The 23974-nt window shown below is 47.9% G+C and overlaps 4 protein-coding genes across 6 annotated transcripts; 2 read left to right on the forward strand and 2 right to left on the reverse strand.

The window, feature by feature from the left end:
- Nucleotides 1-2132: 2132 nt before the first annotated feature.
- Nucleotides 2133-7933, forward strand: gpatch1 (G patch domain containing 1). Of its 2 annotated transcripts, none has more exons than XM_057023551.1 (20): nucleotides 2133-2278; nucleotides 2499-2633; nucleotides 2720-2805; nucleotides 2932-3092; nucleotides 3269-3366; nucleotides 3458-3513; nucleotides 3615-3860; nucleotides 3923-4073; nucleotides 4148-4227; nucleotides 4449-4668; nucleotides 4770-5042; nucleotides 5662-5840; nucleotides 6037-6164; nucleotides 6282-6370; nucleotides 6442-6578; nucleotides 6655-6913; nucleotides 7131-7226; nucleotides 7305-7411; nucleotides 7484-7620; nucleotides 7788-7933. In XM_057023551.1, the coding sequence occupies exons 1-20, from the start codon at nucleotides 2209-2211 to the stop codon at nucleotides 7813-7815; spliced, it is 2736 nt and encodes a 911-aa protein (XP_056879531.1). In that variant the 5' UTR covers nucleotides 2133-2208; the 3' UTR covers nucleotides 7816-7933. The 2 variants fall into 2 exon arrangements, with proteins under 2 accessions (XP_056879531.1, XP_056879538.1); XM_057023558.1 differs by having other exon boundaries at nucleotides 7308-7411.
- A 131-nt stretch (nucleotides 7934-8064) lies between these two features.
- On the reverse strand, nucleotides 8065-17435 carry wdr59 (WD repeat domain 59). 2 transcript variants are annotated; one of them, XM_057023510.1, is made up of 27 exons: nucleotides 17071-17435; nucleotides 16504-16553; nucleotides 16052-16187; nucleotides 15845-15930; nucleotides 15527-15607; nucleotides 15358-15395; nucleotides 15166-15254; nucleotides 14976-15092; nucleotides 14611-14688; nucleotides 14314-14470; nucleotides 14099-14178; nucleotides 13903-14026; nucleotides 13614-13705; nucleotides 13379-13543; nucleotides 13200-13295; nucleotides 13009-13113; nucleotides 12801-12922; nucleotides 12349-12502; nucleotides 11601-11657; nucleotides 10684-10817; nucleotides 10429-10510; nucleotides 10068-10180; nucleotides 9833-9983; nucleotides 9509-9590; nucleotides 9305-9425; nucleotides 9100-9242; nucleotides 8065-8817 (listed from the first exon to the last, which is right to left on the reverse strand). In XM_057023510.1, the coding sequence occupies exons 1-27, from the start codon at nucleotides 17122-17124 to the stop codon at nucleotides 8582-8584; spliced, it is 2943 nt and encodes a 980-aa protein (XP_056879490.1). In that variant the 5' UTR covers nucleotides 17125-17435; the 3' UTR covers nucleotides 8065-8581. The 2 variants fall into 2 exon arrangements, with proteins under 2 accessions (XP_056879490.1, XP_056879493.1); XM_057023513.1 differs by lacking the exon at nucleotides 11601-11657.
- Nucleotides 17436-17499: 64 nt separating this feature from the next.
- On the forward strand, nucleotides 17500-20679 carry nob1 (NIN1 (RPN12) binding protein 1 homolog). The gene is made up of 10 exons (XM_057023680.1): nucleotides 17500-17654; nucleotides 18125-18257; nucleotides 18571-18704; nucleotides 18888-18959; nucleotides 19032-19157; nucleotides 19251-19403; nucleotides 19527-19763; nucleotides 19836-19933; nucleotides 20064-20208; nucleotides 20342-20679. The coding sequence occupies exons 1-10, from the start codon at nucleotides 17586-17588 to the stop codon at nucleotides 20606-20608; spliced, it is 1434 nt and encodes a 477-aa protein (XP_056879660.1). The 5' UTR covers nucleotides 17500-17585; the 3' UTR covers nucleotides 20609-20679.
- A 216-nt stretch (nucleotides 20680-20895) lies between these two features.
- cog8 (component of oligomeric golgi complex 8) lies at nucleotides 20896-23649 on the reverse strand. Its single transcript, XM_057023631.1, has 5 exons — nucleotides 23146-23649; nucleotides 22648-22855; nucleotides 21610-22434; nucleotides 21268-21436; nucleotides 20896-21192 (listed from the first exon to the last, which is right to left on the reverse strand). Exons 1-5 carry the CDS (start codon nucleotides 23472-23474, stop codon nucleotides 20942-20944), a joined length of 1782 nt encoding a protein of 593 aa, XP_056879611.1. The 5' UTR covers nucleotides 23475-23649; the 3' UTR covers nucleotides 20896-20941.
- Between the last annotated feature and the right edge of the window lie 325 nt (nucleotides 23650-23974).

Below are 23974 nucleotides of genomic sequence, written 5' to 3' on the forward strand. Positions count from 1 at the left end.
GAATCCGCGAGCAGCAGCTCTGATGTGTGAAAATCACCTCCGCCATCTTAATCTGCAGCCAAAGTGAGAGAAACGAGCCGGTAATTGCAGGAGCTGGTGGGAAATCCATGTGGCATGTGGTTCAGGTCGGCCATGTGACTGCCGGAGTCGGCAGGAAAATGGTCAGTTTCTAAGAAAACCTGACCTGACGCTGGAATCAGAGGTCACCCCCAGGCTAGCTGCTTTCTGTAAGCTGATTGGACGTCATGCTGAGCAGCTCATGTGTGAGCGGATCAGGAGCAGCAGATGTATGTGTCATGTATGAAGATGTGATCCACAGATTTACATACTTCCACATCTGATTACGCGTAAAAGGCCTCAGATGTCAAACGGAGGTCAGCGCAGAGATGCTAGTCCCGGCGCGTGGTGGGGAGGTTAAACACAGATTAAACTTGGCTACTTATATTTACTCAAACTTTAACCCCAAGATTGTAATTTTTCCATGTTTGATGTCAAAGTGTTTTAGATTCAAACACAAATATGAAGCTGTTTGATTCAACTTAACTTTTTTTTTACTGCTGAGAACTTCTCTCATAACCAACTCACATTGTTTTCCTTTTCCAAATTACCCACAACCCCCTCTGCTTCCATCCTCCTCCCCCGCTGAACAGAGCTGGCAGCTCTCTACACCACAGGGACCCCCCTTCCCCACACACACACACACACACACACACACACACACTCTCCCCCATAGGCCCCCACCCCCTGGGCTGGATTTTATTATTTTATAGTTGGAGGAGTTTGATGGTGAACAGACATAAAGATATGATATCACACACACGCGCACGCACACACACACACACACACACACACACACACTGTCAACATCACAACACATACTCTAGCTAGTAAAATTTGTATGTTTGTATTTACTATGTTGTAGCTTATAGAAAACACACTCACATTTGCACACACACACACGCACACACGCACACACACACACACACACACACACATAGCTGCCATAAGAGCATACACACACAGAGCACAGGTAGACATGAGTCAGTCTTGTTGCCAGTAAAAATAAGTGATTGAGGTGATTGAGCGTCAGTGTTTTATATTCAAACCTTCGTCTTCACACCTGAGGGACCTCCTCCTCCATCTCCTCCTCGTCCACCTCCTCCTCTTCCTCCTCCTCACTTCAGCCTGAGCTCTTGCAGGCTGTTGCCTCATGCAGAAGTCAAAGAAGCTCCAAAACCTTCTGATTCTCTTTAATATTTCAGGTTGTCGTGAGGACATTCTGAGCTCACCGGTGAAACAACCTGGAGAAGCAAAGAAAAAAGAAGAATTACAAAATAAATCAAAATGAAAAAAGGACAAAAGTGTGTGCATGGACATGTCAGGCTCTGGCTGAAGACTTGTCCAATCACCATCAGACATCAGATTTGACCAAATAAACTGTGAAGAACAGATGAAGATCAGATCAGTTAATCATCTTTGTTCTGTGCAGTTTTTTCACGCTTGTGTCTTTTTTTTTCTTTTTTTTAATTAACTGAGCTCTATTTTCGGAGACGCGCCACCTCTCCAGACTGTAGTGAGCCGACACTGACCCCTTATGGTCACTATTGGTGTGAGAAATTTTTCACCTATCTTTCATGTACGATTGAGCTGATGTGTGCATGGATCTTCTCTATCTTTCCATGATGACATGGACATGATTGAATACAGAGCCCTGAGCTTATAATGACGTTATAACGTTATAATGAATCTTCTGCTTCATCCCCTCTACAATCCTGCCCTGCTCTCCATCTTTCAGGTCCAGAAAACCCTTTACTTTGTGTTTCAAAATGCCTTCAGAGGAGAAAGTAGCATCTTAATTGGTTCGGGCTATATTACAAAATCAGACACGAGAAACTGATCTCTGTGGTCACTTTAAAGGGAGGAAAAAAGAACTGAAAGTAGACCCTCTGGATGTTTGGCTGAGGACAGACGTCGATGTCGCAAACGGACGTGGATTATTCTTTATTTATTTAATAACTATTACCGGACAAACCTTTAGGGGTGAATTATTCGATTCGTGCAGTACAGATGAATGGGAAACTTCGATCTTTGCAGAGGCGCAGTGAACATTTTCACCACCAGGTGTCAGTCTTACACACCAATAAACCCTTCGCTTCTTCCGGGGGCTCGTCGAGGTTTGATCTTTTCCGCTTCCCGTAGTTGTGAAAAATGGCGTCCAACGGTGGGACTGAAGAGGATTTTGTGAGTTATGGGACTCCCCTGGAACCTTTAGAAGAAGGTTGGGACGCATATCAGGACTTTTAACCTTTTTCATTTGCTCTTAATCAGGTTCCGACTGTTACGTGATGCGCAATTTGCGCGTAAGCTAACGGCTGTGAGCTAAGCAAAGCTCGAGTTGTTAGCTTGGTCAAACACTTCTGTCAGATATCTGCCATCTTTCAGGTACAAATACAGGAAACACTGTATTGTGTGTTTATGAGACATGGTGTGTGTCGTAGATGAGCCACTGAAGAAGCCTATTCCACTTCACGAACAGACGGTGAAGGATGAGAAGGGACGATACCAGAGGTTCCACGGAGCCTTCACCGGAGGGTTCTCAGCTGGGTATTTCAACACTGTTGGCAGCAAAGAGGGTGAGTGAGACAAGAGAAGAACCGCTGGGTCCACAACCTGCATGAGCTGATGTGGCCTTGAAATCACAGCGATGTCTGTCCTTCAGGATGGACACCATCAACGTTCGTGTCTTCGCGGCAGCAGAAGGCGGAGGCGCGTCCTGCACGACCGGAAGACTTCATGGACGAGGAGGTAACATGGGAATGTACTTTAGCAGCCTGGAATCATGAAAGGAGCAGTTTTGCTTCTGGTAGAAGTTCTCCAGTCTATTCTGGATTCCCGTGTCTTTAGTACTCAAATGAATTCTTTGTTTGTTAGGACTTTGGTGAGCATGGAATAGCACCCAGAGGGATCACCACCAGTCAGGAGTTCTCATCTGGTAACAGAGATGTGGTTCAAGAGAAGGCCAGAGCCGTTAGTGCTCAGGCAGCCCTCATCCCTGGTGACCTCCTCCTGGAGGAGCTCATTACACCAGCCAGGTATCCACCTCTGCCCCACTCACCCTCATCCAGCTGTCGAACACTAGTGTTCTCACAACATGCTGGTAGATTGTGTTCAGGCCCTCACAGTGATGACAAAAAGGCTCTCTCAAACACAAGTAAAACAACAAAGGGAATAACGAATGAATTATTTTTGAATCAATCAAACACGTCAGGTCGTCCATCGGGGTGGAGCTGCTGAGGAAGATGGGTTGGAAGGAGGGTCAGGGTGTCGGGCCTCGTGTGAAGAGGAGAGCCCGCCAGCGCAGGCCTGGTGTGTGTTCCGTGCTTTTAGCTAGTCTAAAATAAATCTCTGAATTTTTATGTGATCCTGAGCTGAAATGCTGCTGAAATTGTCCTGAAAGGTGGAGGTAGCAAAGTTCATGGCTGTCTGCTGCCCCCTGGATCGGAGGACTCTGAGGTGAGTTAACCTGTTGTTACCGCTCTGATGGTTCACAAACTGACTGTACGTAACGCCGGCAGCGCTGTTGAGACACCTGTTTTATCGTCTCTCTCTGGAAGGTTGAAGATGAGGAAGAGTTTGCTCCAGAAAATGTGACCTTTGCCCCGAAGGATGTGACTCCAATGAACTTCAACCCCAAGGAGGGAGTTCAGGGCCTGGGGTATCGCGGTCTGGACCCAGGCCTGGCCCTGCACAGTCGGGGGGGGTCAGAACACATCGACCTGTTCAACCCGCAGTCCCAGAGCAGTAGTTTGCTGTTTGGAGATGCAACCAGAGTCCCGCGGCGAGGAGGCGTGGCCGGACAGGTGGGACTTCTTAATAAATATGAATAAATATCAGCTCACGGAACAAAACCATCTGACCGCAGGCATTTGGACTGGGCGCTCTTGAAGATGATGACGATGAAGAGGTTTACCACAGAGACTCCATGTCCAGATACGACACCGTCATCGGAGGGGAGGAGCCCGGTGATGGATTATACGGCTGGACGGCTCCGCAGCAGTACAGCCAGAGCAGGGGTATGATGGAAGTGCCCAGAAAGCTTGAGAGGCTGATGTTTGCTTCTGTTGAACTGTTGCTGTCATGTTCACAGGGAAATGCAGAGACAGCTCGTACTTGGGAAAGATCCTGGAGGGCTTCACTCTGACCCAGAGGCCACCGGAAGAGAAAGTGGTGAGCTTTGGCCGGCATCGTAGCCAACGTGGCTGTTGTTGGTTCTGGTTTTTATAAAAGGCAGAGAGTAACAGGACCATGGTCGTGATGTTTGTGACAGAATTACTGAGGAAAGAAAAAGAGGATTTGTGTATTGTTTCTACTCTGAATGTGTCCTCATGATCCTCCAATATTTACGACTTATTGTTTTAAGTGTGTGTTGTTGGTTTTAATGTCTCCAGATTTTTCCTCCGCCCGCTCTGCCCAGAAACTATCGTCCGGTTCGCCGGACAAATCCCTCTGTCCAGCTCTTGAGCCTTACAGGGGTGAGTCCAGTGCTGGCTGAGGCCCTCCGCACTTCAAAGGGACACATGGTCAAAGAAGATCCGCAGCCGGTGGGGGGGCGGCACCAGCTGGGTGCCGGTCAGAGAGGAATGCTGCTGGGAGAAGACACTCTGAAAGGTGGAGGCAGTGGTTCACATCTATGAAATATCCCATTTTCTCATTCACTATAGTCCGAAACAATAAATGTTCTTCCTGTTTGAATCCTGAATATAAACCAGGTCCTGTCTCAGTAATGGAGCTCCTGAGACCCAAAGACAGAGAACGAATCCTCAGCATCCGCGGTCCCTCCACACAAGCATCCCAGAATGCATCTATGCAGGCTGTGCCACCCGTTGTAGGTGGGTCAGTCTCCTCTGGCCTCCAGCAGGAGGCGCTGGCAGCCTGGAAAGGCATCCAGACCTCCTCACAGACGTTTCGACCATTCGAGAAGAACTCAAGCAAACAGGCTCGTTATGATATGTACCTGACCCGCCTGAAACAGGGAGACAAAGGTAAGACGGTCCGGGTCACAGGTTCACATTCCCTCAGTATTTCTTGCTCTGCTAACCATGAAACAGACTGCTGGAGTACACAGGCCAGAGAAGAAACCTGCTTCATATGCACTCGTGGGAACCTCATTGTCTGTTCCTCATCTTCATCAAACTTTCTTGCTAACGTCATTTTTAATAAGAACCCGAGCCGATGTGAGTGAACCCAGACTGTTCTAGTAGATATGAGACCTGACACCAGCCTGACTCCTGTTTAATCTCTGACTGCTCAGCTGGTTCTGGTCAGCAGGCATTAGCAACCAGAGAGTTATGGTCATCAGATGTGAGTTCAAACTGAGCAGTTGTCATTGTGGACTTACTGAGGTCCAGACGTTCAACCATTTAGCAGAACCTGACTCATGTTTGTTTCACGCTGATCTGGGACTTTCAGTTGACACGAGAACTTCCTTCTAAAGAACGACTTTGTGGTTCCATTTTTTGGGATTTTTGTAATCAAACTTCTCATTGAGAGCCGAGGTGCTCAGAGAGGTCCATGTTGCTGAATTGGCTGAAGGATTATTGCTGCCCACTAGCCTTGTGCTTAACCTGATGTATGCATAACCCGTGTCTTCTCCTGCCAAAGATGCTCTGGAGCAAAGTCTGGACCCGGCCATGACAGAGTGGGAGCGCGGCAGAGAGCAGGAGGAGTTTGTTCGAGCCTCCATCCTGTACAGACCCAGCACGTCTTCCCTCTCCTCTCGTTTCACCAGAGCCAAAGACCAGGAGGATGAGGACAACGTGGAGGTCAACCGAGACCAGGAGGTATGGAGTCACCAGGAGGTCACTGGGTTCTGGTCTACTGTCACCAGTTCCTACATTTCCCACAATGCACCTGGGCAACGCCTTAGATTAGGAATCACTGATACCTTCTGCTGTTTTCATGTGGAGAGATTAAACAGGGGTGTGCGTACAAGTGAACTGGGAACAGCGGATTCCAGGTCTGTGTCTTTGTTGTCAGGGCGATGTAGATGACAAACAATCTGCGGTGGAGATGAAGATGTTTGGAAAAATGACGAGAGAGACGTTTGAGTGGCATCCTGATAAACTGCTCTGCAAACGCTTTAATGTGCCTGAGCCTTACCCCGGGTAATACGCACACATCTAATGCATACAACAAATCAAACACACACTCAAAATCTCTGGAATGATGGTCTGTTGGAATGTTGACCCGGAAGTCCTTTCATTGTGCTTTCATGGTGACAGGTCTGGTTTTGTGGGTCTGCCAAAGGTGAAGAGAGACAAGTTTTCGGTTTTTAACTTTCTGACGGTGACGGAGAGCAGAGAGCCTCCAGGTGAGTTCTCCCCATCGCTGCAGGCAGGGGGCGCCATGAGCTCACCTCACATCTTCCTCTCTCCTGTTCAGAGGTTGCGAAGAAATCACGGTGGGATGTTTCAGACCAGCAGAAGAAGGAGGACACTCTGAATGAGCTGATCAGTGCTGCACGGCAACAAAGCTCCACCCAAACGCCACCTACCGCCGCCAGCTCCAGCAAAGCAGAGGTGGAGCTTCAGGATGGTCTGCAGGGTGAGCCTCTGGAGAGCAGGAGTCTCAACATCTCCCATTTTATTTACCCAGGTGAAGAACACTGATGACAAGAATGAGGAGGAGGAAGAAGTAGAGGAGGAGGAGGAGACCAGACCTCCCATGGATCTCTTCAAGGCCATTTTCTCTGACTCCTCCGAGGAGAAATCCTCCTCATCAGAAGCAGAAAGCGACGATGAGCATGCCATAAAGGAGGAGCCATCAGACCTATTTGTCATTACCACCTCTGTCCCCTCCTCCACTATAAGCTCTTCCATCACAACCTCCTCCATCAGCTCCAGCCAGCAAACGGGTGAGAACAGTCTCTTCAGAGTTTTAATGTCTTTCAATCATTAAAATGCGAGGAAATATTGTAAAATACACCAAAATATCATCATCAGAGTAGAGTCTTTGGGTTTAACTCTGTCTTTGGGTCCCTTTTTAACTTTGTCCTGTGTTTTTTGGTTTAATGCAGACTGTATTTAGGGTGTGAATGACATATTTCCTCTCTGACACTTTTCCTCTTGAAGCTGCCGTTCCATCACAGAGCTCAGCACCGGACCAGGATCAGGAGGTGTTCGGTCCCAGGCTGCCGCCAACGTTGCCTCCCCCATCCAGTCAGACGGGTCAGTTCGGGAAGAGGAAACACAATCGCGACATGACTCCTCACACACGAGTTTAAATAATTCTTTTGATGTTGACAGCAGGAAGTAGAACCTCTTCTGTCTGCTTCCCACCACCGGAGAAGATGCTCAGGAAGAAGGAGAAGAAAAGCAAGAGTAAAAAGCAGCACAAACACAAGAAGGAGAAGGTTAAAACTGTTGCCAGAGGTTCTTCTGCTTGGTGCTTCTGTGTATAGTTGACACTGTAATTGATTTTACAGAAGAAGAAAGAGAAGAAGCACCGACATAGAGAAAAGGAGCAGAAGAAGAAGAGCAGGAAAGAGGAGTCCAGCAGCAGTGGGGAGGATGAGGACGGTGGGGAAGATGAAGCCATTACCACACTGGAGCTGCTCAAGAGGTCAGAGGTCAAATTGTGTCTGAATCATTCAGATTAAACGTGAGTTAGATGCATCATGGGGAAGTTTTTCTCATGGTATAGTCTTCAATGGGTCTCTAATCTGATGCCGTCTGTCTAAACTCGTGTGACAGAATCCGTGAAACTTGTTCTTTGTCTTTTGTCTTTAGAATGAAAAATGTGCGATCGCATCGCTGATGGTGGGGATGCAGGAAGTGTGTCCTCTGTGAGGACGACCACAGGATGTCATCATCTGTACATGTAAACGTTACGCTGCAGCTCTGTGTTAAACAATAAAACATGATTCCCTTTGTCATCCTTGTTAGTGTGGAATATCGGGATAGAGTTAAGGGAAAGTAAGCAGGTGTCCCTGAACGCACCACCAGCACTGTCGTGTTCCCACAATACATGTGTGTTTGATTTAACCTATAAAGCCTTGAAACAACAGCAGATAAAGTGGTTTACTCAAAGGCAAATCTTTATAATTTCCTATTTTACAGAAAGTACAACTGACAAACATTCCTCTCAGATGAGCAGACAGGATGATCGGGGCCGCACGTGATAATCTTTAAAGGCACCAATTTCATTTTTAAACTGAGGAAAACAAAACTCTCCTCAAAATTCAGAAAATGTGGGAACTTCCCACAACCCAAAAGAACTAAGACAATGAATGTGACAAAAAAAAAAGTTTTTGTGCTCAAAACTAAAAAATTCTTAGGAAAAATAGTGTCAGAATCCGGGTGAAGTGGGAGACCTTTATGTGTGGGTCCAATCGTCTTTCTATTCAGAAACTGTGACCACAGTCGTGTGACCACATGAGTCCAGTTAGTGGGTGTGGTTTATCCTCAGTGGGGGTGTGGCTAAGCGATGACATCACCAACTGTTTCTGGTAGTTACTCCTCTCCACGCTACTCCCTGCAAAAGGATTTCCCCTTTCAGGGTCAGCTGGGTCGTGCTTGTTGCTTCAGAAGGTGCTCTGTAACAGACAGTGGCAGCCACATCCAGCCGGACACTCATCCTGCCGGCGGAACCAGTCCATCATATGACTGGTGTGCCCGCCGTGACCACAGCTCAGGCAGAAGTTGGACGATCCCCGAACAGCCACATGACAGATGGCGCACTGGAAGGTCAGATGTTTACAGACGGCGCACTGCGTCCCTCGAGCTTGGCTGCGACAGTGACAACAGTAAACTCCAAACTCTGAGGAGGTGCGACAGACACACGGAAGATAAATGAGACTCTTAACTCTACTCAGAACTCTGGGCCTTCAATCATGCTCCCCCGCGTCTGCCGGAATTCAAATAAGCTCAGTTTGTTCTGGGCACTTTATCCAGGCAGAATTAACAATGAGGTGATTGGTCAGACATTCGGAGTGGGCGTGGCCAATGCAGAAAAATCGTAGCTTCTCGAGGAGTCTGGAACAACCCCCAACCAACCCCTGCTGGACGACCCAGGTGACAACTGTGAGCACCGTGAACATACCGATTCCTTTGTGAGGCTCTGGAGCGCAGGAGGCAAACTTCAGGACGTCGGCCCTCTTCTCCCTCAGGCCCCAGCGATACAGAATCTCCCCGTAACACTTCTTAAAGTCGTCGAACTGCAACATGTTGGTGGGATCCAGCAGCCTGCAGTGAGGATGGGGCATCACACATCTGCTCATGAAGACACATCACCCCTCAGTTCTCACCTCTTGTTCATGTCGTGCTGCTCTCGCTCTCGGTCCCGTGGATCTGGGTAACCCTGGTTGCCATAGCGATAGTCGTCCGGGGAGGATTCTCCCCAAGGGTTGTTGTGGTCAGATTCTCGTCCTGTAAAACAAGAAAACATTGGACGGCTAGAAGACAGGCTGCAGTGCAACAGGCAGCCCGGGCGCGGTGCTTTGGAGTCTTACCCATGTTCCATGTCGTCATGGTGACAGAGTCAGAGGTGCTGGAGCACGAGCCCGAGGTAACTGAGCTGGACGTGAAGCTGGGCTAAAACAACACCCAGTAAAGTTACATCAGTTTCTGTAGTGCCATTTTTATCTCAAAGACCAGTGCTGCCATCGGCTTTTTATCTGGCCCCGCCCACAAAGAAGCTCGCTAAACAACAATCCCTCAGTTTAACCGTCAATCATAATCCTTTACAGGATTAAATCAAATGTAAAACCAAACCTGAATAAGCAGGTTGAGCCTTTAAACACACGGTACATCTGTGGTTCAAACAAAGCACTCACATATCTGGAGCGTTGTGGTGGGACAATGGATGAACGGGAGGGTTGAAGCCCGTAGGGAGGGTATCCGTCAGGGGGAGGAGCCTGAGCTCGAAACACGCTACACAGCATTGCCAGAGTCTGGACGTCACTTATGTGGCTGTAGTGATCCAAACTGTGGAGAGCATGAAGAGAAATCACGTCAGTCAGTCACGTGATTCTGCTCCACCTGAAGAAGGGGGAGGAGTCAGACACTCACAGGGTCTCCAGCAGGTGGCGCCCAAACGGGTGTCTGGCCCAGGGGGTCTCTATGTCTGGGTCTGAGTCTGGACTCAGGTCCTGACAGGTGGCTGCAGAGGCCAGGGCCCAAACCTAAACACACACACACACACACACACGCACACACACACACACACACACACACACACACACACACACACACACACACAGCTGCCATAAGTTGTTATATCCAGATTTCAGCACACACACCCAGTTTAACTCAGCAGATGACAGCAGATGTCTCACAGCACCGGACGCGACTGTAGGAACTGGCTGCGCTCTTACCAAGGACGTCTGCAGGACACACAGAATGTCTACGCTGATGTGAGGTAACCACAAACCTTGGCGACGTCTCTGCGTCCTACAGCGAGCGCCGCTGCTGCGTTCTTCTGACAGGTGTCCTGGATGTCATTCATGTTGAGGCTGACAGAAACACAAGCCGGGATGCAATCACAGGTTGGGTTGTGGTGAGGACAATCCTGCTTAATTTAGAACTTTTGCACTACTTCAACTTAAACAACTCGACATCTGTATAGGCAGAACGTGGTCGGTATTTCGGAATCGTGAGGTTTGTGTCTGAGGTGTTGGTGTCTCACATGTAATTCTCTCCCAGGACTTTGTGGACGGGTAGCAGACAGGAGATGTCTTGGATGATGACTTTCCCAGCTAGTTTGATGGGTCGGTTGCTGTAGTCCGTCCCTTCTCGCTTTGTCTTAAAGCGGCGGGATTTCTGACAGACAGACAGACAGACAGACAGATGGAAGGAAGAGAGAAGGGCAGGCGGAGAGGACAAAGCACCACCTGATTAAAAGTGGTGGAGACAGCTCGCACCGCAAGTCCATGATCATTTTCTAGCATTGGGGACGTCGAATACTCCTGTTCGGATCTACTGATGACGGACATAATTAGTCTGACAGTGTGAATACAGCCGACTCAGAGAGGCAATTAAACAAATTACATCACAGCTGTTAACAGGTCAGCGCTGCTGGTTACAGAAACTTACCCGGAGTTGTTAATTAAAAGTTTTAGTGCGTGAGAAACTCAGATTTGTGTTCAGAATTTGATGTTGTTCAACTAAACAGGTTCTGCGAAGCTAACAGTAAAGGAACATTTGGAGCTTCATCTCTGTCAGGAGCTAGTTAGCCTAGCATAGCTGAGAGACTGGAAAAGGTGAGAGTGAAGCGTGAACACCACTGTTGTGTATGTGACTGTTGTGAGCAAGGATCGTAACCAAAACATTAACATAAAAGCAAACAAAGCAACAGTGCTGATAACAAAAGTTCCAAACCACCGTTGCTGTGAACCTGTGTGATTCAACTCTTATAAAACTGAACCTGTGAGTCAAGTTTGAGGAAACAAACGTGCATCATTCTGTCTTGTTGACGTTCAAATTCAAAACACACAATTAATGTTAAGCTGTTAGTCACAAGGCTGTCAAATACAAGCAAAGGACAGGACAGGAGAGGAGAGGAAAAAGAGCCAGGAGAGAAGAGAGGCGGGCGGAGCTCAGTACCGGCCAATCATGAAGAGTTTGGACAGACCAGCGCCGTGAGGCAGACATTGGGAGTTTCTGATTGGAGGAAAAAAGGAAGTGGGTGTGGCGCGCATCAGTGCAGGTAAATGGCCAGAAAGAGACAAAAAAAAAAAACAAGAAGAAACAACAGCCCGTCAGGAAGAAGGTAGAGAGACTAAGTCAGTCACTACAGGTGTAGCACTCGTAATTCCCAGTCCCCCTGAACTGCACATAGGCTCAGTCACCAGGACTGTCAATTATGAAGGAGGCGGAGCTTCAAACAGAACAGCGTGTCAGCCTAATAAAAAATGTTGCAATTCCTTAACAGTGTACTGTACTTGAGTGAGAATGGAAGCTAAATTATTAGCTGTTGATTCCATGTACAGTTTGTGTCTGATCGTGTTTTCTTGATGCAGCTCCCGCTACAGCGTCACTGCTTTCAGAGCAACGCTGTTATCATCCTCTCAAGGAAAAACAGGTGTTGTGTCCATCAAAGTTCTCTGGTTGAGGGATTTGGTTATGGTTAGTGTCAGAGTTCATGTTAGAAATTCAACATGCTTGAAAGGATTTTCCAGGGCGGCATTGGATCCTGTTTTGGTCGGGGTCGTAATCCCCAAAGTTTCAGGACCTTGAAGTTGGGAAGGTGAACGTGAACATTTCTGACAGTGGATCAGTTTCAAACAGATGGTGGGAGGAAATATTTACATAACTTTAACCCGAGGAAGGCTTGCAAATGTGTGTGTCTCACCCTTTCTTTATAATAGAATGATGAAATGGAGACGGTGTCTTTGTCTGCTCGGGTCGGGCTGCTGCTGTATAATCTCAGCGTGTTCTGAGAATCTGAACGCATCTTCATCGGTGTGAGGACTCCACTGTGATAGGCCGAGAGTGCCGACAAAGATCTAAACACACCCAGAGACATCCCGGGTCACAAAAGCCGTTTACGCCACAGTGATCAGCAAACAGGAAACACGTCTCACACGTCCACCACAGACACCAGTAGGGTGCATTTCCCAAGGTTCAAATATTGAACACAGCTTTGATGATTTATTTTACAGGAAAGAGCACAAATGCCAGTATGCTGACAGGGACGTTTGAGTTCTGACAGACTGAGTCTAAAATACCAACCATGAAGCGTGAAAACAACCTTCTGAGAGAGGAACATTAATGATGAAGCCAACGTGCTGCCAGTGTTCTTACCTGGGAGTGGGCTCAGTGGGCGGGGCAGAGCGGTGCATGGTGATTGGCCGGGTGAAGTAGACCAAACAACCAGTGCCGCAGAAACGGGCGCCGGAGGTCCGAGGGAATGGGATGTTGGCATCCTGATACACAGTAAATAAATCAATAAGCAATTTCCAGTTCTTCCTCTTCACCACTGGGAACAGTTGCACTGTTGTGTTTGTGTTACCTGATATGAGCCGTACGTGTTGGTGACCCGAGGGAAGGCCTGCAGGGCGGGAGTGACGGGGTTGGACAGGATGAAGGCCCCGGATGCCGGACCGTCCTCCTGCATCTGACACACAAGCAAACACCCAGTAAACACAACTGCAGGGAGGAAACAAGGTGAAGATGAGGATGATGGTGGCGTGGTGACCTCACCATGTCTGACTCCAGACAGGAAACCAGCTGTCGGACGCAGGGCTCCAGGCAGTTCTGGTTCCGCTTCACCTTCTGAAGAGACGTGTCTGTCAGAATCTGAGGAGGAAACAACGTTAGTCAAGTTTTAGGGAAAAAAAACGAGCAAAGCGGTCACGTGATGCTATCTGACACGATGACACCTTCTGGATCTTGGTCTTCATGGCAGACGGGATGGTCGTGGGAGGGACAAACTGGAACGTGGGGGCAGCATTGTTGGGATACTGAGCCGGAAATTTCACCACCAAGTGAACCTGATGGCTGCCAAAATGTGCTGACACCACGCAGCTGCAGTTCACCGCATCCATCTGCATCACATGACACGTGTATAGGTGATGTCACTTCCTGTCTGTTACACCACACCAGAAGGGGCCTCACCTCCACATTAACATTTCTGATCTGCAGGTTAACCAGAGAGAACTCCTGCTGCAGAGTCTGAGGAAGACCCGAACCCAGGACCGAGTCCAGATCTGAGGGGAGACATGTGAGACAAGAGAGGAGACAGGTGAGACATAAAGGAGACAGAGGGAAGGCAGAGAGAAAGGAGGTGAGACAGACATGAGACCGGTGAGAGAGAGAGAGAGAGAGAGGAGGCAGGAGACTCAAAGAGAAGAGAGGGAAGACAGAGGGGAGACAGAAGAAGAGACGGAGAGGAGCACGGGTTCACCCTGCAGATGATCGGCCGCCGGCCCGACTCTGTGATGACCTTCAGGCTCCTGATACGTCAGAGACTTTGGCGAGTCGATGGCGAGAGACTCCAGCAGGTCCTCGACACCGTCACTGGAGCACAGCTGCACAACAACACCAACATGAAAGCACAGTGAAGCCCAGAGGGTTCTGGGTCTGTGAAGCTGTGAACTGACCTTCTGCAGCTGAGGATCCACCCTCCATATCCTCAGGGTTTGGTCTCTGGACCACGTGACCAGCTGGTAATCCTTTGATCCTACAGGATCAACAATTCATGTTTGACATCAGAAGAAATACAGGAGTGATTAAACTGTGTCTTTTGTTTACATAAACAGTACAAAATGTCCTCCTCAATATGGCTGTCAGAAAGATCTGGCTGATGGGTGCTCACCTTCTTTCTGTGGTCTCCACTGGAACTCGAGCACCACGTCATCATGTCCAACAAAAGCATGGACGGGACTGTTCAGGTCGAGTGTGCTCCACAGCAACAGACTGTTCTCTCTCCTCAGCTGAGGAACCATGACCGTCACCAGTCCGTTGGGGAACGGCTGAAAACACACGACAACCGTAATGACCGCATCAGTGGATCAGGTTTAGATGGTTCCCTGATGGTGCAGGGTGACTCTGTAGTGAACGCATTACTTTCCTGGAGAGATCAGGAAGGATTGACCTGGTCTCTGGTACTCACCGTGTATCTGGCCTTCCACACTGGAACCTGACAGGATAGAATGTTCAGATACTTTCTGGGCTGCCGGTAGTCCCAGAACTAAACACAGAGACGGGAGACAGTGTCAACAGTTGACCTTTAAACAACCCTAAAGAAGGTTCCTCCATAGCCCAGCCCTTCTCCAGGTTTCTTCCTGTTAAATTAGTCTTCCTTCTGACACTGTTGTTTGCTTGTGAGAGAAATTTCTGATGACTTTGACGCTAATACTTTCTGCATTTGACATATTCTGGATCAGCTTTCTTCATTAGACGGGAAACAGTCCCTGATTCTGGGTGATGAAATGCTTGACATTTGACTGGGTGATGTGCTTAGCCTGTAAGTCTCACCCTCACTGAGTTGTCCTGGCTCGAGGTGGCGAGGATGAACTCGTTGTCTGGGTGCCAGTCGAGGCCATGAATCTTTGACAGGTGAGCAGCCATGTACTCCACAGCCGTGTTAGATTTCTAAACAAAGCAACTCTTACAGAGTGGACACTTGCACACTCGGATTACACACACATAATCGCTCAACACTCACTCTTTTGTCCCAGATCCGGACGTCCCCATCGTGACTGGACGCCAGCAAGTACTGGTTTTTCCTGTTCCACTTCACCTGTGATGCTCCAGCTGGAAACACAATAATAAGGCAGCCGATGACAATAAAGTGGTCATTATCTGAAAAAGATCTGATCAAGTCATCTGACTGTAAGGATTTCCTCTAAATGCTCACCGACGGCAGACAGCGCCACCGTGGGTTTCCGAGCGTCTCTGCAGAATCAGAAATTAGGACACGTTCAGGTGCAGAACTGAAAAACTGTCAATCAAATGATCTCGACTAAACCCAATGTGATAAAGTGGTACACAGGAAATGTGACGTCATGATATTCATTCATCTTCACCTGGTGTCCCAGATGTAGATGTAGGTGTCCACAGAGCTGGTGACCAGAACCTCTGGCTCGAACCAGGACCAGTCCAGGTCACTGAGAATAAACAAATCACCTCCTGTCCATGAATGCATCACCCCAAAGTTTTAAAAAGAAAGCCATCACTGCTTTTGACTCTGATGATGTAATTTCATGTGTTTCATTATAAAAGCAGTGACAACAAAACACATCACATCACATTTTTGCCTTTTTTTTGTTTTCTCTTTCTGTGAAAGGAAAAGAAACACGTGTCCATGAATGTACCGCATATGGGATGGGGGGGGGCTGTGTTACCTGATGACACGGGTGTGTCCCTGCAGAGAGGTGTGAACATCTCCATTCCCATTTCTCCAAGAGTACAGGTCCACCCTCTGGTTACTCTAAACACACACACACACACACACACACACACACACACACACACACACACACACACACAGTTAGATGCTGTTCTGATTGTTTTGTTGCAGTATTTTTGCTTTCAGTCCCGGCAAAACTCACTGAGGCAGCGAAGATGTGGGACTCTGACCTGTGGCGGTTCCACTGGACCGTCCCCACATCCCATTTACTCTGTCGGCCAATTTTCCTCTGAGGTTCAGACGGAGCCTCCAAATTTACCATGTAGAGGAACCGCCGCCTGAAACCACAAGAGGTGCACTAACTAGGTAATATTGCCTCTAATTGTCTACCTTACTCAGTTTGTTTTGTCTCCTAGCAAGCTGATCATTAACAAATATGTTTTATGGAACAACCATGTAACCGTCCCCCGGTCTACCTGTATGGGGAGGCAGACCGGAGGATTTTTTTACAACAATGTGCATTTAGGTGCATTTATTTTGTAACTGAAGTGCATCCAGAGTTGAACCTTTCTGTAAGTAGATACACAGTAGCCACATTTTATTGGGTTAACACATTAATCTGTGTTTTTGTATGAAGAGTGATGGTGCGCTTACCCGGACAACACAGCATGTGAGCCCAGGCAATCCACTGACATGGCAGTGGCCTGGAAAACACACAAACATTAACATTTCATTATTATGGCTTAAAACTTTGCAGCGATCGGTCAGATTGCAGCCTGGTTCTTTTGAAATTGCAGCCCTGAGAGAGCTCCAAGAACTTTTTTTAAAAGTATCAATTACAAAATACTCTCGGTCTATTAGAAATGCGTTACCCCGGGGACGACCAATTTATAGTAAAATGTATTTTACCTCTGGTTTCTCAAAGTCTTAAATTACTGGGTTCTCAGGCTTAAATCACTTTTGGGTCAAAGTAAAACTAAGCGTAAGGGTAGCATGTTTACATGAGTTGGCTTCATTCGGAGGGCGAATTGATCCACTCTTTCACCCTTTATTGACAGCTTGTGCTGCTATACATTAAACTGAGTATTTACAACGCTTCAGGTCAGAAATATTTTGGACTCCATGGATATCCCAGGTAAAGCTGACTACGTCGATTAACAGTTTAAGCAACAATAAAGTTGAAACAGATGTGGGTTTTAACAGCGCATAATCCATTAATACCTGCGCATCCCGAAATTCAACCACCACATTTTCACTGCTCCACCGGGCCGCCATCTTCCTTTCTCATCTACTGTCAACAAATATCACGTGATCACGATTAAGCTACGTTCACGATCGCCACGATTTCTATTACAAACAAAAAAAAAAGATACAAATCATAGTAAACAATTAGTTTGTTCCGAACAGTGGAGTCGTATTGTCTTCACATTAAAGTATTCTTTTCAAAGGTTCCTCTGACCAACTTTTATATTGTAAAAATAGCAAATTATAATTTGTAATCATTAATATTTTACTTTTTTAAACGCAAATAAAACGTATCACACAATCAACAATGCAATAGACAGGAAATATATGTATAATACTTGTAGGTAAAACTTAAATACCACACAAGTACAACTTAAATGACCGTAGATGACAGACATGGTCATTTGGGTTGTGGCAGACGCCCCACTATATCACGTGAAGGGTTTTGGCTCGTCTCATTGGTCGATCAAGAACTACGTCTTCGAGGCAACATGGCGCCTACCCTAGTGGAACATGTTGTGGCCGATGCTGCTGCGTTTTTAAGGAAAGCTCCTCTACAGGTGAGATTTTAACAGTTCGTATTTCACTAACGCTTTTATACGATGTTTAAATTGGATTCTGTTGTGTCACTGCGATGATAACTTCAGCAAAGCTAAGAAAGGGTTTCCGATGATGTCGAGGCCCTCAGCCCTGCTGTAACTGCATCTCAACATCATTCTTCAGTTTTGTTCGTAGCAGTAATTAGAATATTGTTTTATTCTGAGACCAGTCTCGTAAGTAGATTTTGGAGACTGTTGTAGGCATTTCGTGAGTTTTGACTGTTCACACGTAGAATCGTCTTTTGTTGACAGTCTACCGTTGTAATAAAGTGACAGTCTTTCATCTTGATTGAAGTCATTAAAATCTCTTCATAACCAAAAATCTGTCCTGACACCAACGATGGTGGTTTTTTTTTCCTGACGAAATTTTTTGCTGTCATGGATACGATGGGTCAGTCTTGACAGTGAAAACAGTTTGGGTTGTGCTGCAGGACATTGGGAAGAACATCTACACCCTGAAGGATGTGGTGGACGAGATTAGAGACAAACCCACCCGGAGGAGTCTGTCCTTCCTGCCATACCAGCTGAACTTCAAAGAACCACATCCTGAACACATCAGAAAGGGTAACTGCTCCCTAAAAACCCAGAACATTCTGCCCAAGTTTCTCAGATCAAGATCAGATTCCAGGAAATCTGACTGGAACGCTGTGTTGAGGAACAGGAACCTTTCAGAAACATCTACTTAGTCTCCAGGGTTGTTTTGCATTGAGTATAATTCACACTTACGGTACACTGAATGTCAGAAACGTCTAAAAGAAAACCCGATTGTACAGAAATCATGTTTTTGTGGATGTCTTCTGTTCTGAACTCCACCCTCCTGTGAGGAGATCTGGAAGCCGTCGTTCAGTGTCTGAGTCACATTTAACCTGTTTCTCAGTGACGGAGTTCTCAAAGAAGACCGGAGACTACCCGAGTCTGTCAGCCACAGACATCAAGGTTCTGGCTCTGACCTACCAGCTGGAGCTGGAAAACGTAGGCTCGCAGCACCTGAAGACAGAACCTGCAGTGAAGGTAGGGAAACACCATTTCTGAACAAAAAAGTCAAAGATATTTATGCTGAATGTTTGACACTGACCCATAACCATCGTTACAAGATTGATAATGAATGCTTATTAATCCACCCTGCTGGATTGTGGACCTTGTAGGACAGGGTCGAAGACCACTGCTCTAAGTGCATTCTCTTTCCTGATCCAGGTTGATATTCGGACCGTTCAGCGCCACCCGGAGACTCCAGTTAATGTTGCAGGTTTCCACTTCCCCTCCAAGGTAAAACTGGTTCAGGCTGCTTTTGGTTTGCACAGTCAGATGTGTTCTGACCAGGATTTTTGTGTCTCGCAGAAGTCTGTAGAACCAGTGACCAGATCAGGTCAGACCCAGAAAGAGATTCATGCAGATGAGTTTAGCAGCTTCCTGTTCTGGAGAGATCCGCTGCCCAAGCTGGACAGTGAGCTCCTGAGTTTACTGGTGAGTCCTCTGGCTGCAGGCTGTGTGAACATTCAATTCTTCAGTTTCCCATTTTATTTGAACGCATCGTCTGTCTCCCGTCATCCCGCGCAGGATTCAGTGGAGGATCTGAACTCGACAAAACAAGAGAAACATCCAGAATCATCCACAGGAATGGCAGCGTCTTCTGACGCCGACCAGTTCAGCACTTTCCTGTTCTGGAGGGAGCCGCTGCCATCCATCGATGACGACCTGCTGGAGATAGTGGTCAGTTTGGAACATGTCCACTTTCAAAAATTCCAATCCACAGGGTGGTGCAGATCTGGACCGTCAGAACCAGACGTCACACGACTCCAGCGCAGATTGGCTATCTGGCATTTTTCTCTTTAGTTGCCAAAAGTTGATGGCGTCCCAACATCAGAGGGCCAATCAGACACAAACGCCCAGCTTGACCGGCCAGAAGGTGAGGACAAAGAGAACCAGCCTGAGTCTGAAGGTGATGAGGACGATGACGGAGGTGGCTGGATCACCCCCAGTAACATCGGACAGGTGAAGATGGACTCTACTGACTGGACGGCTCCTGCTGACGTTAAAGTTGGCTGTGTGACCACAGACTTCGCCATGCAGGTGAGACGCGAATCGCAGTTCGTCGATGAGTATTTACTTCATGTACTGACCAGCTGGTCTGTTGTGTTCCAGAATGTTCTGATCCAAATTGGGCTCCATGTTTTGTCTCTCAACGGAATGCTCATTAAACAGGCCAGGAACTATATTCTTAGATGTCATGCCTGCTTTAAGTGAGTACAGTGTCATGGCCCGATGCTTGCTAATGAGCTTGTGTGAACATTTAGCATCATGCTAATGTCTTGGAGCTGCTGCAGATCCTGTTAATCACAGCTGCAACATGGAAACTGTGTTTTATATCAGGACGACCACCAACATGAACAAAGTTTTCTGTCCTCACTGTGGAAACCAAACTCTGAAGAAAGTCGCCGTGACGCTCAACGAGGACGGCAGCATTAAGATGCATTTCTCTAAAAATCCTAAAGTGCTGAACTCCAGGGGTCTTAAGGTGAGACACACACACACACACACACGCAGATTCAATTTCAAGTCAGAAGCTTTTTGTGTCATCCAGATAACAACCAACAACACGATTCAGGTTTTTAACTTGGGCACTTTTGCCGGTGGCCGTGTTCTTTCAGCACTCGTTGCCGTTACCCCATGGGGGAAAACACAGTAACAACCCCCACCTGGTGGAGGACCAGCGCTTCCCCCAGCAGAGACTCTCCCATAAAGCACGGCAGAAAACGGACGTGTTCAGCCCGGACTACGTGGCCGGAGCGTCGCCCTTCTGCGAGAACGACATCTACAGTCGAGCTGCCAACCTGCAGATCAGAGACGGTCGCTGCGGGGGCGGCAGAAGGCGAGCGAATCCCAACGCTGCCCGCAAAAAGTTTGTGAAGAAGTGAACTGAGGTGATTTTGATTTGTCATAGTAGAGTTTGAATTTTTGTCTGGAATAAATCGTAATACAGATTTCAGCTTTTCAGCCTCGTTTGTGATTCTTTCAAGAACAGTTTGGGGTTGTTTTTTGTCCTTTTATGTCTGACACAACACAAACAGCCTGTTCACGTCACACACCTGTTGGGATCTGTTGCTGATCTGAGCTGTGTGGATGCTGTTGAAATGACAGCTTTGAATTTGTGAATAGCCGGACTAAAGATTGTGAAATCAAAACAGGAGAAACAAAGGTCACCTCAGATGTCACTTATTTTAATGATGAATCATTTTTACTCAAGTCACTTATTGGTGGCTGGTGAACTCCTCAGTGTCTCTCGGAGCAGAGCTGCTCGGAGTCGCCTCAGAGCACTCAGGATCCATCTCTGGCTCTTGGACTTGCATTTCCCCCCTCAGACCACCCGATCCAGCAGTAACATCCAGCTCTGGAGGCGACGTCTCTCGCTGGGGGAGCAGGAAGTTGAGCGGTTCCAGGATCGCTGCCACGTCGATGCCTCCCAGACTGCTGTACTTGTGCAGCTGGGTGGGAGGGACACCTGTGGAACCGAAGACATTGTCAAATAACCCATTCCTCAAAGAGTGATTAACCAGCATCGATACTGGAACCTCACCAAGAACCAGAGCGAGCTGAGCTGGGGGAAACAGAACTTGCAGGCAGCGGCGGAGGAACGGCAGCAGATCGTCGGCATATGATGAGCAGAAGTGGAAGAACAGCTCCTTTTCTCTGTCGCTGAAGGCCGACTCCTCTGCTCGGTAGAATGCTATTATCTGGTGGGTCACCTGATGGGAGAAAACTGTCATCACAGACCGAACCCGCTGGATCAACCACCATCAGACTCCACTGCTGCTTCACGTGTTAGCTATCAAATCAAAGTCAGACCAGCAGAATCAAACAAACTGATGATCCGGTTAGTTCCACGTGTTAGGACATTTGGACTTGGACAGACACTTACCTTGTTGAGGCCGGCCTCCAGGCATGTGGTAACGCCCTGAGCCAACCCGACGGGGCAGCAGAGCCGCAGATCGTTGAAGGCGGTCAGGATGTTGTTGAGAAAGCAGGCCAGGGGCTGAAAGTCCAGCAGGGACATGGGGGGCTGCAGGGTACCCGGCTGGGAGGTGGGAGCTGCAGGAGGGACGGTCCCGCCCAGCACAGAGGGCAGGGTGATAAGCGTGTACATGTTCATGTCCTCCTGGAACTTGTCCGCCGCCTCCTGCACGGCCCGGCTGAACGTCTGTGCTGCCACACGCTGAAACATGGGGGCCAACTGTCCTCGGAAATCTGCCCCCACTCTGCTGAAGGACAAGCCAAAGTACATGCACTGACCCAGGAGGGAGTCCAGGCGCCCACCCACACCGCGCTCCAGATCCGTCTCTAAAGTCTCCAGGAACTCCGCCACCTTCTGTACAACCCAACCGTGAAAGATGGCGGCCTCGTTGACCCACACTTGTCCGTCAGCAGGGGGCACTAGCGGGTCATCATCCGAGAATATTGCCCTGTACTGGGTGATGATGTCAAACAGGTGGACCCTGCAGGCCTCGATGGTTTTGGTGATGTGGAAGTAAGGGTCATCTTCCGGGATGGCAGCAAGAATGGAGTGAAGCCAGGTACTGCGAGCCTGAAGGAACTTGACCCGAAGTTCTGCCTCCGTGAACGCGTCCATCCTGCGCAGGTAGCCAATAACGCGCAGGCAGACGGGAAGCTGCGAGTTGCTGCGGAGCTGCTGCAGCAGCTGGTTGAGCATGAGCTGCGTTGACTGACGAACTTCGCTCACGATGCCCTGCGGATGAGAAAATGTGGGTGTATATTAAACAACGTTGCGATTGTTCTGTATGCTGCTGCCTCAGCCTTCTCTGTTAGGTCTGATTTGCTTGAAGATCAAATCAATAATGTCCCATAACACTTTCTAATCGTGAGAATCAGAATGTGCCAGGCAAATCTGAACTGTAAATTCCACCAAACTTTAAACCACCTCCTCTCCTGCCACGCTCACCTGGATGACCGGGAGTGAAGTGTGCTTCTTCTCCAGCCTCTTGACATACGCCGCCAGCTCCAGAGCCTCCTCGTAGTATCCGTTGCGAACGCATGTGTCCATGAGCTGAGGGATCTCCAGGATCTCCAAGATCTCTGTGTGACGGTTCAGTGTGAGGCTGTTCATCCGCCGGCTTGCTCCAATTTCCTCCGCCTCCTTCATGAAGCCCCTGAGGACAACATGCACCGACACTGTCTGATCATTTATATACACTAACAATTTCCACTGACCTAAACCCTTAGACCTATATTTTTATCAAAACCTGATTTGAAATGCAGTGCTGCTCTTGATTCTGGAGTCCAAAATCACCGAGCATCTGTCAATATCTTTCCACAGTTCATTATGATCGTATAAGTATTCCGCCACTTGATTTAATCAATATACTCTTAATAACAGAAGCACACCCCCACGTTTACACTGCCTGTGGTTCTTGAGCATTTCATATTTGAAGAGGAATACCTGCATCTCTCCCCGAAGCCAGGCAGCTTGTCCAGCAGCCGAGAAACGCTGCTCTCCACACGGCCGAAGTCCCGGTAAATGAGCTCGGTGCACTCGGCTGTCCGGATGAAAGTCTGATAGTTGGAGAAGGCCAGCTCCCGGGTCTGCTGCAGGATCTGGGCCCGTTCTTCCGCCAGCCGCTCTGGCTCTCGGTTTAGCTTCTCCACTCCGAAGGAACTCAGCTCGGATAAGTAGGCCGCGAAGTCCGGGTTGTCCCTCCAGCTGTCCGGGAAGGTGTCCTTAAAGATCGACGCCAGAATGCTCTCATCCTCCACGTCGACCGCCGCCATGTTTGAGCAACCAAAACCCGGAAAAGTTCAAGCAGACACCTTCATTAATCAAATTTAGTACCTGCTACTTAATATGCAGCAAATACTACAGAGAGAAATATGTTTTAGACATCCGAACAGTAATTTGTTGACAGATACTTCCGGGATGTTGGCTGATTCTTCTTCTTCTTCGTTTATCTAATGTTGCTTAAAAGGCGGAAGATAAAATGAATTCACCTGGTGTAGCGCCACCTTATGAGCTGGAAGGCGAATAGCTGTCGCAACATTCAACTCTCATCTTTTAAAAATTATCTGACATTATCTAATGCTACTCAACACGGGTTGTCAGTTTCTGGATCGAGGGGCTTAGTTCCTTAATTCTTGATTGATTTCCTTAATTCTTTGGTTCACGATCAATCTATTGTAATCTTTTATTTCATGTAAAAATTCAGGCACACGACCTTTTCAGATTATCTACGTTCTACGATGTAACTATACTTAAAAACACGCTTTGTGTTTCT

This window comes from Takifugu flavidus, chromosome 2 (genome assembly GCF_003711565.1).
Source record: "Takifugu flavidus isolate HTHZ2018 chromosome 2, ASM371156v2, whole genome shotgun sequence".
In the NCBI taxonomy this organism is placed as follows: Eukaryota; Metazoa; Chordata; class Actinopteri; order Tetraodontiformes; family Tetraodontidae; genus Takifugu; species Takifugu flavidus.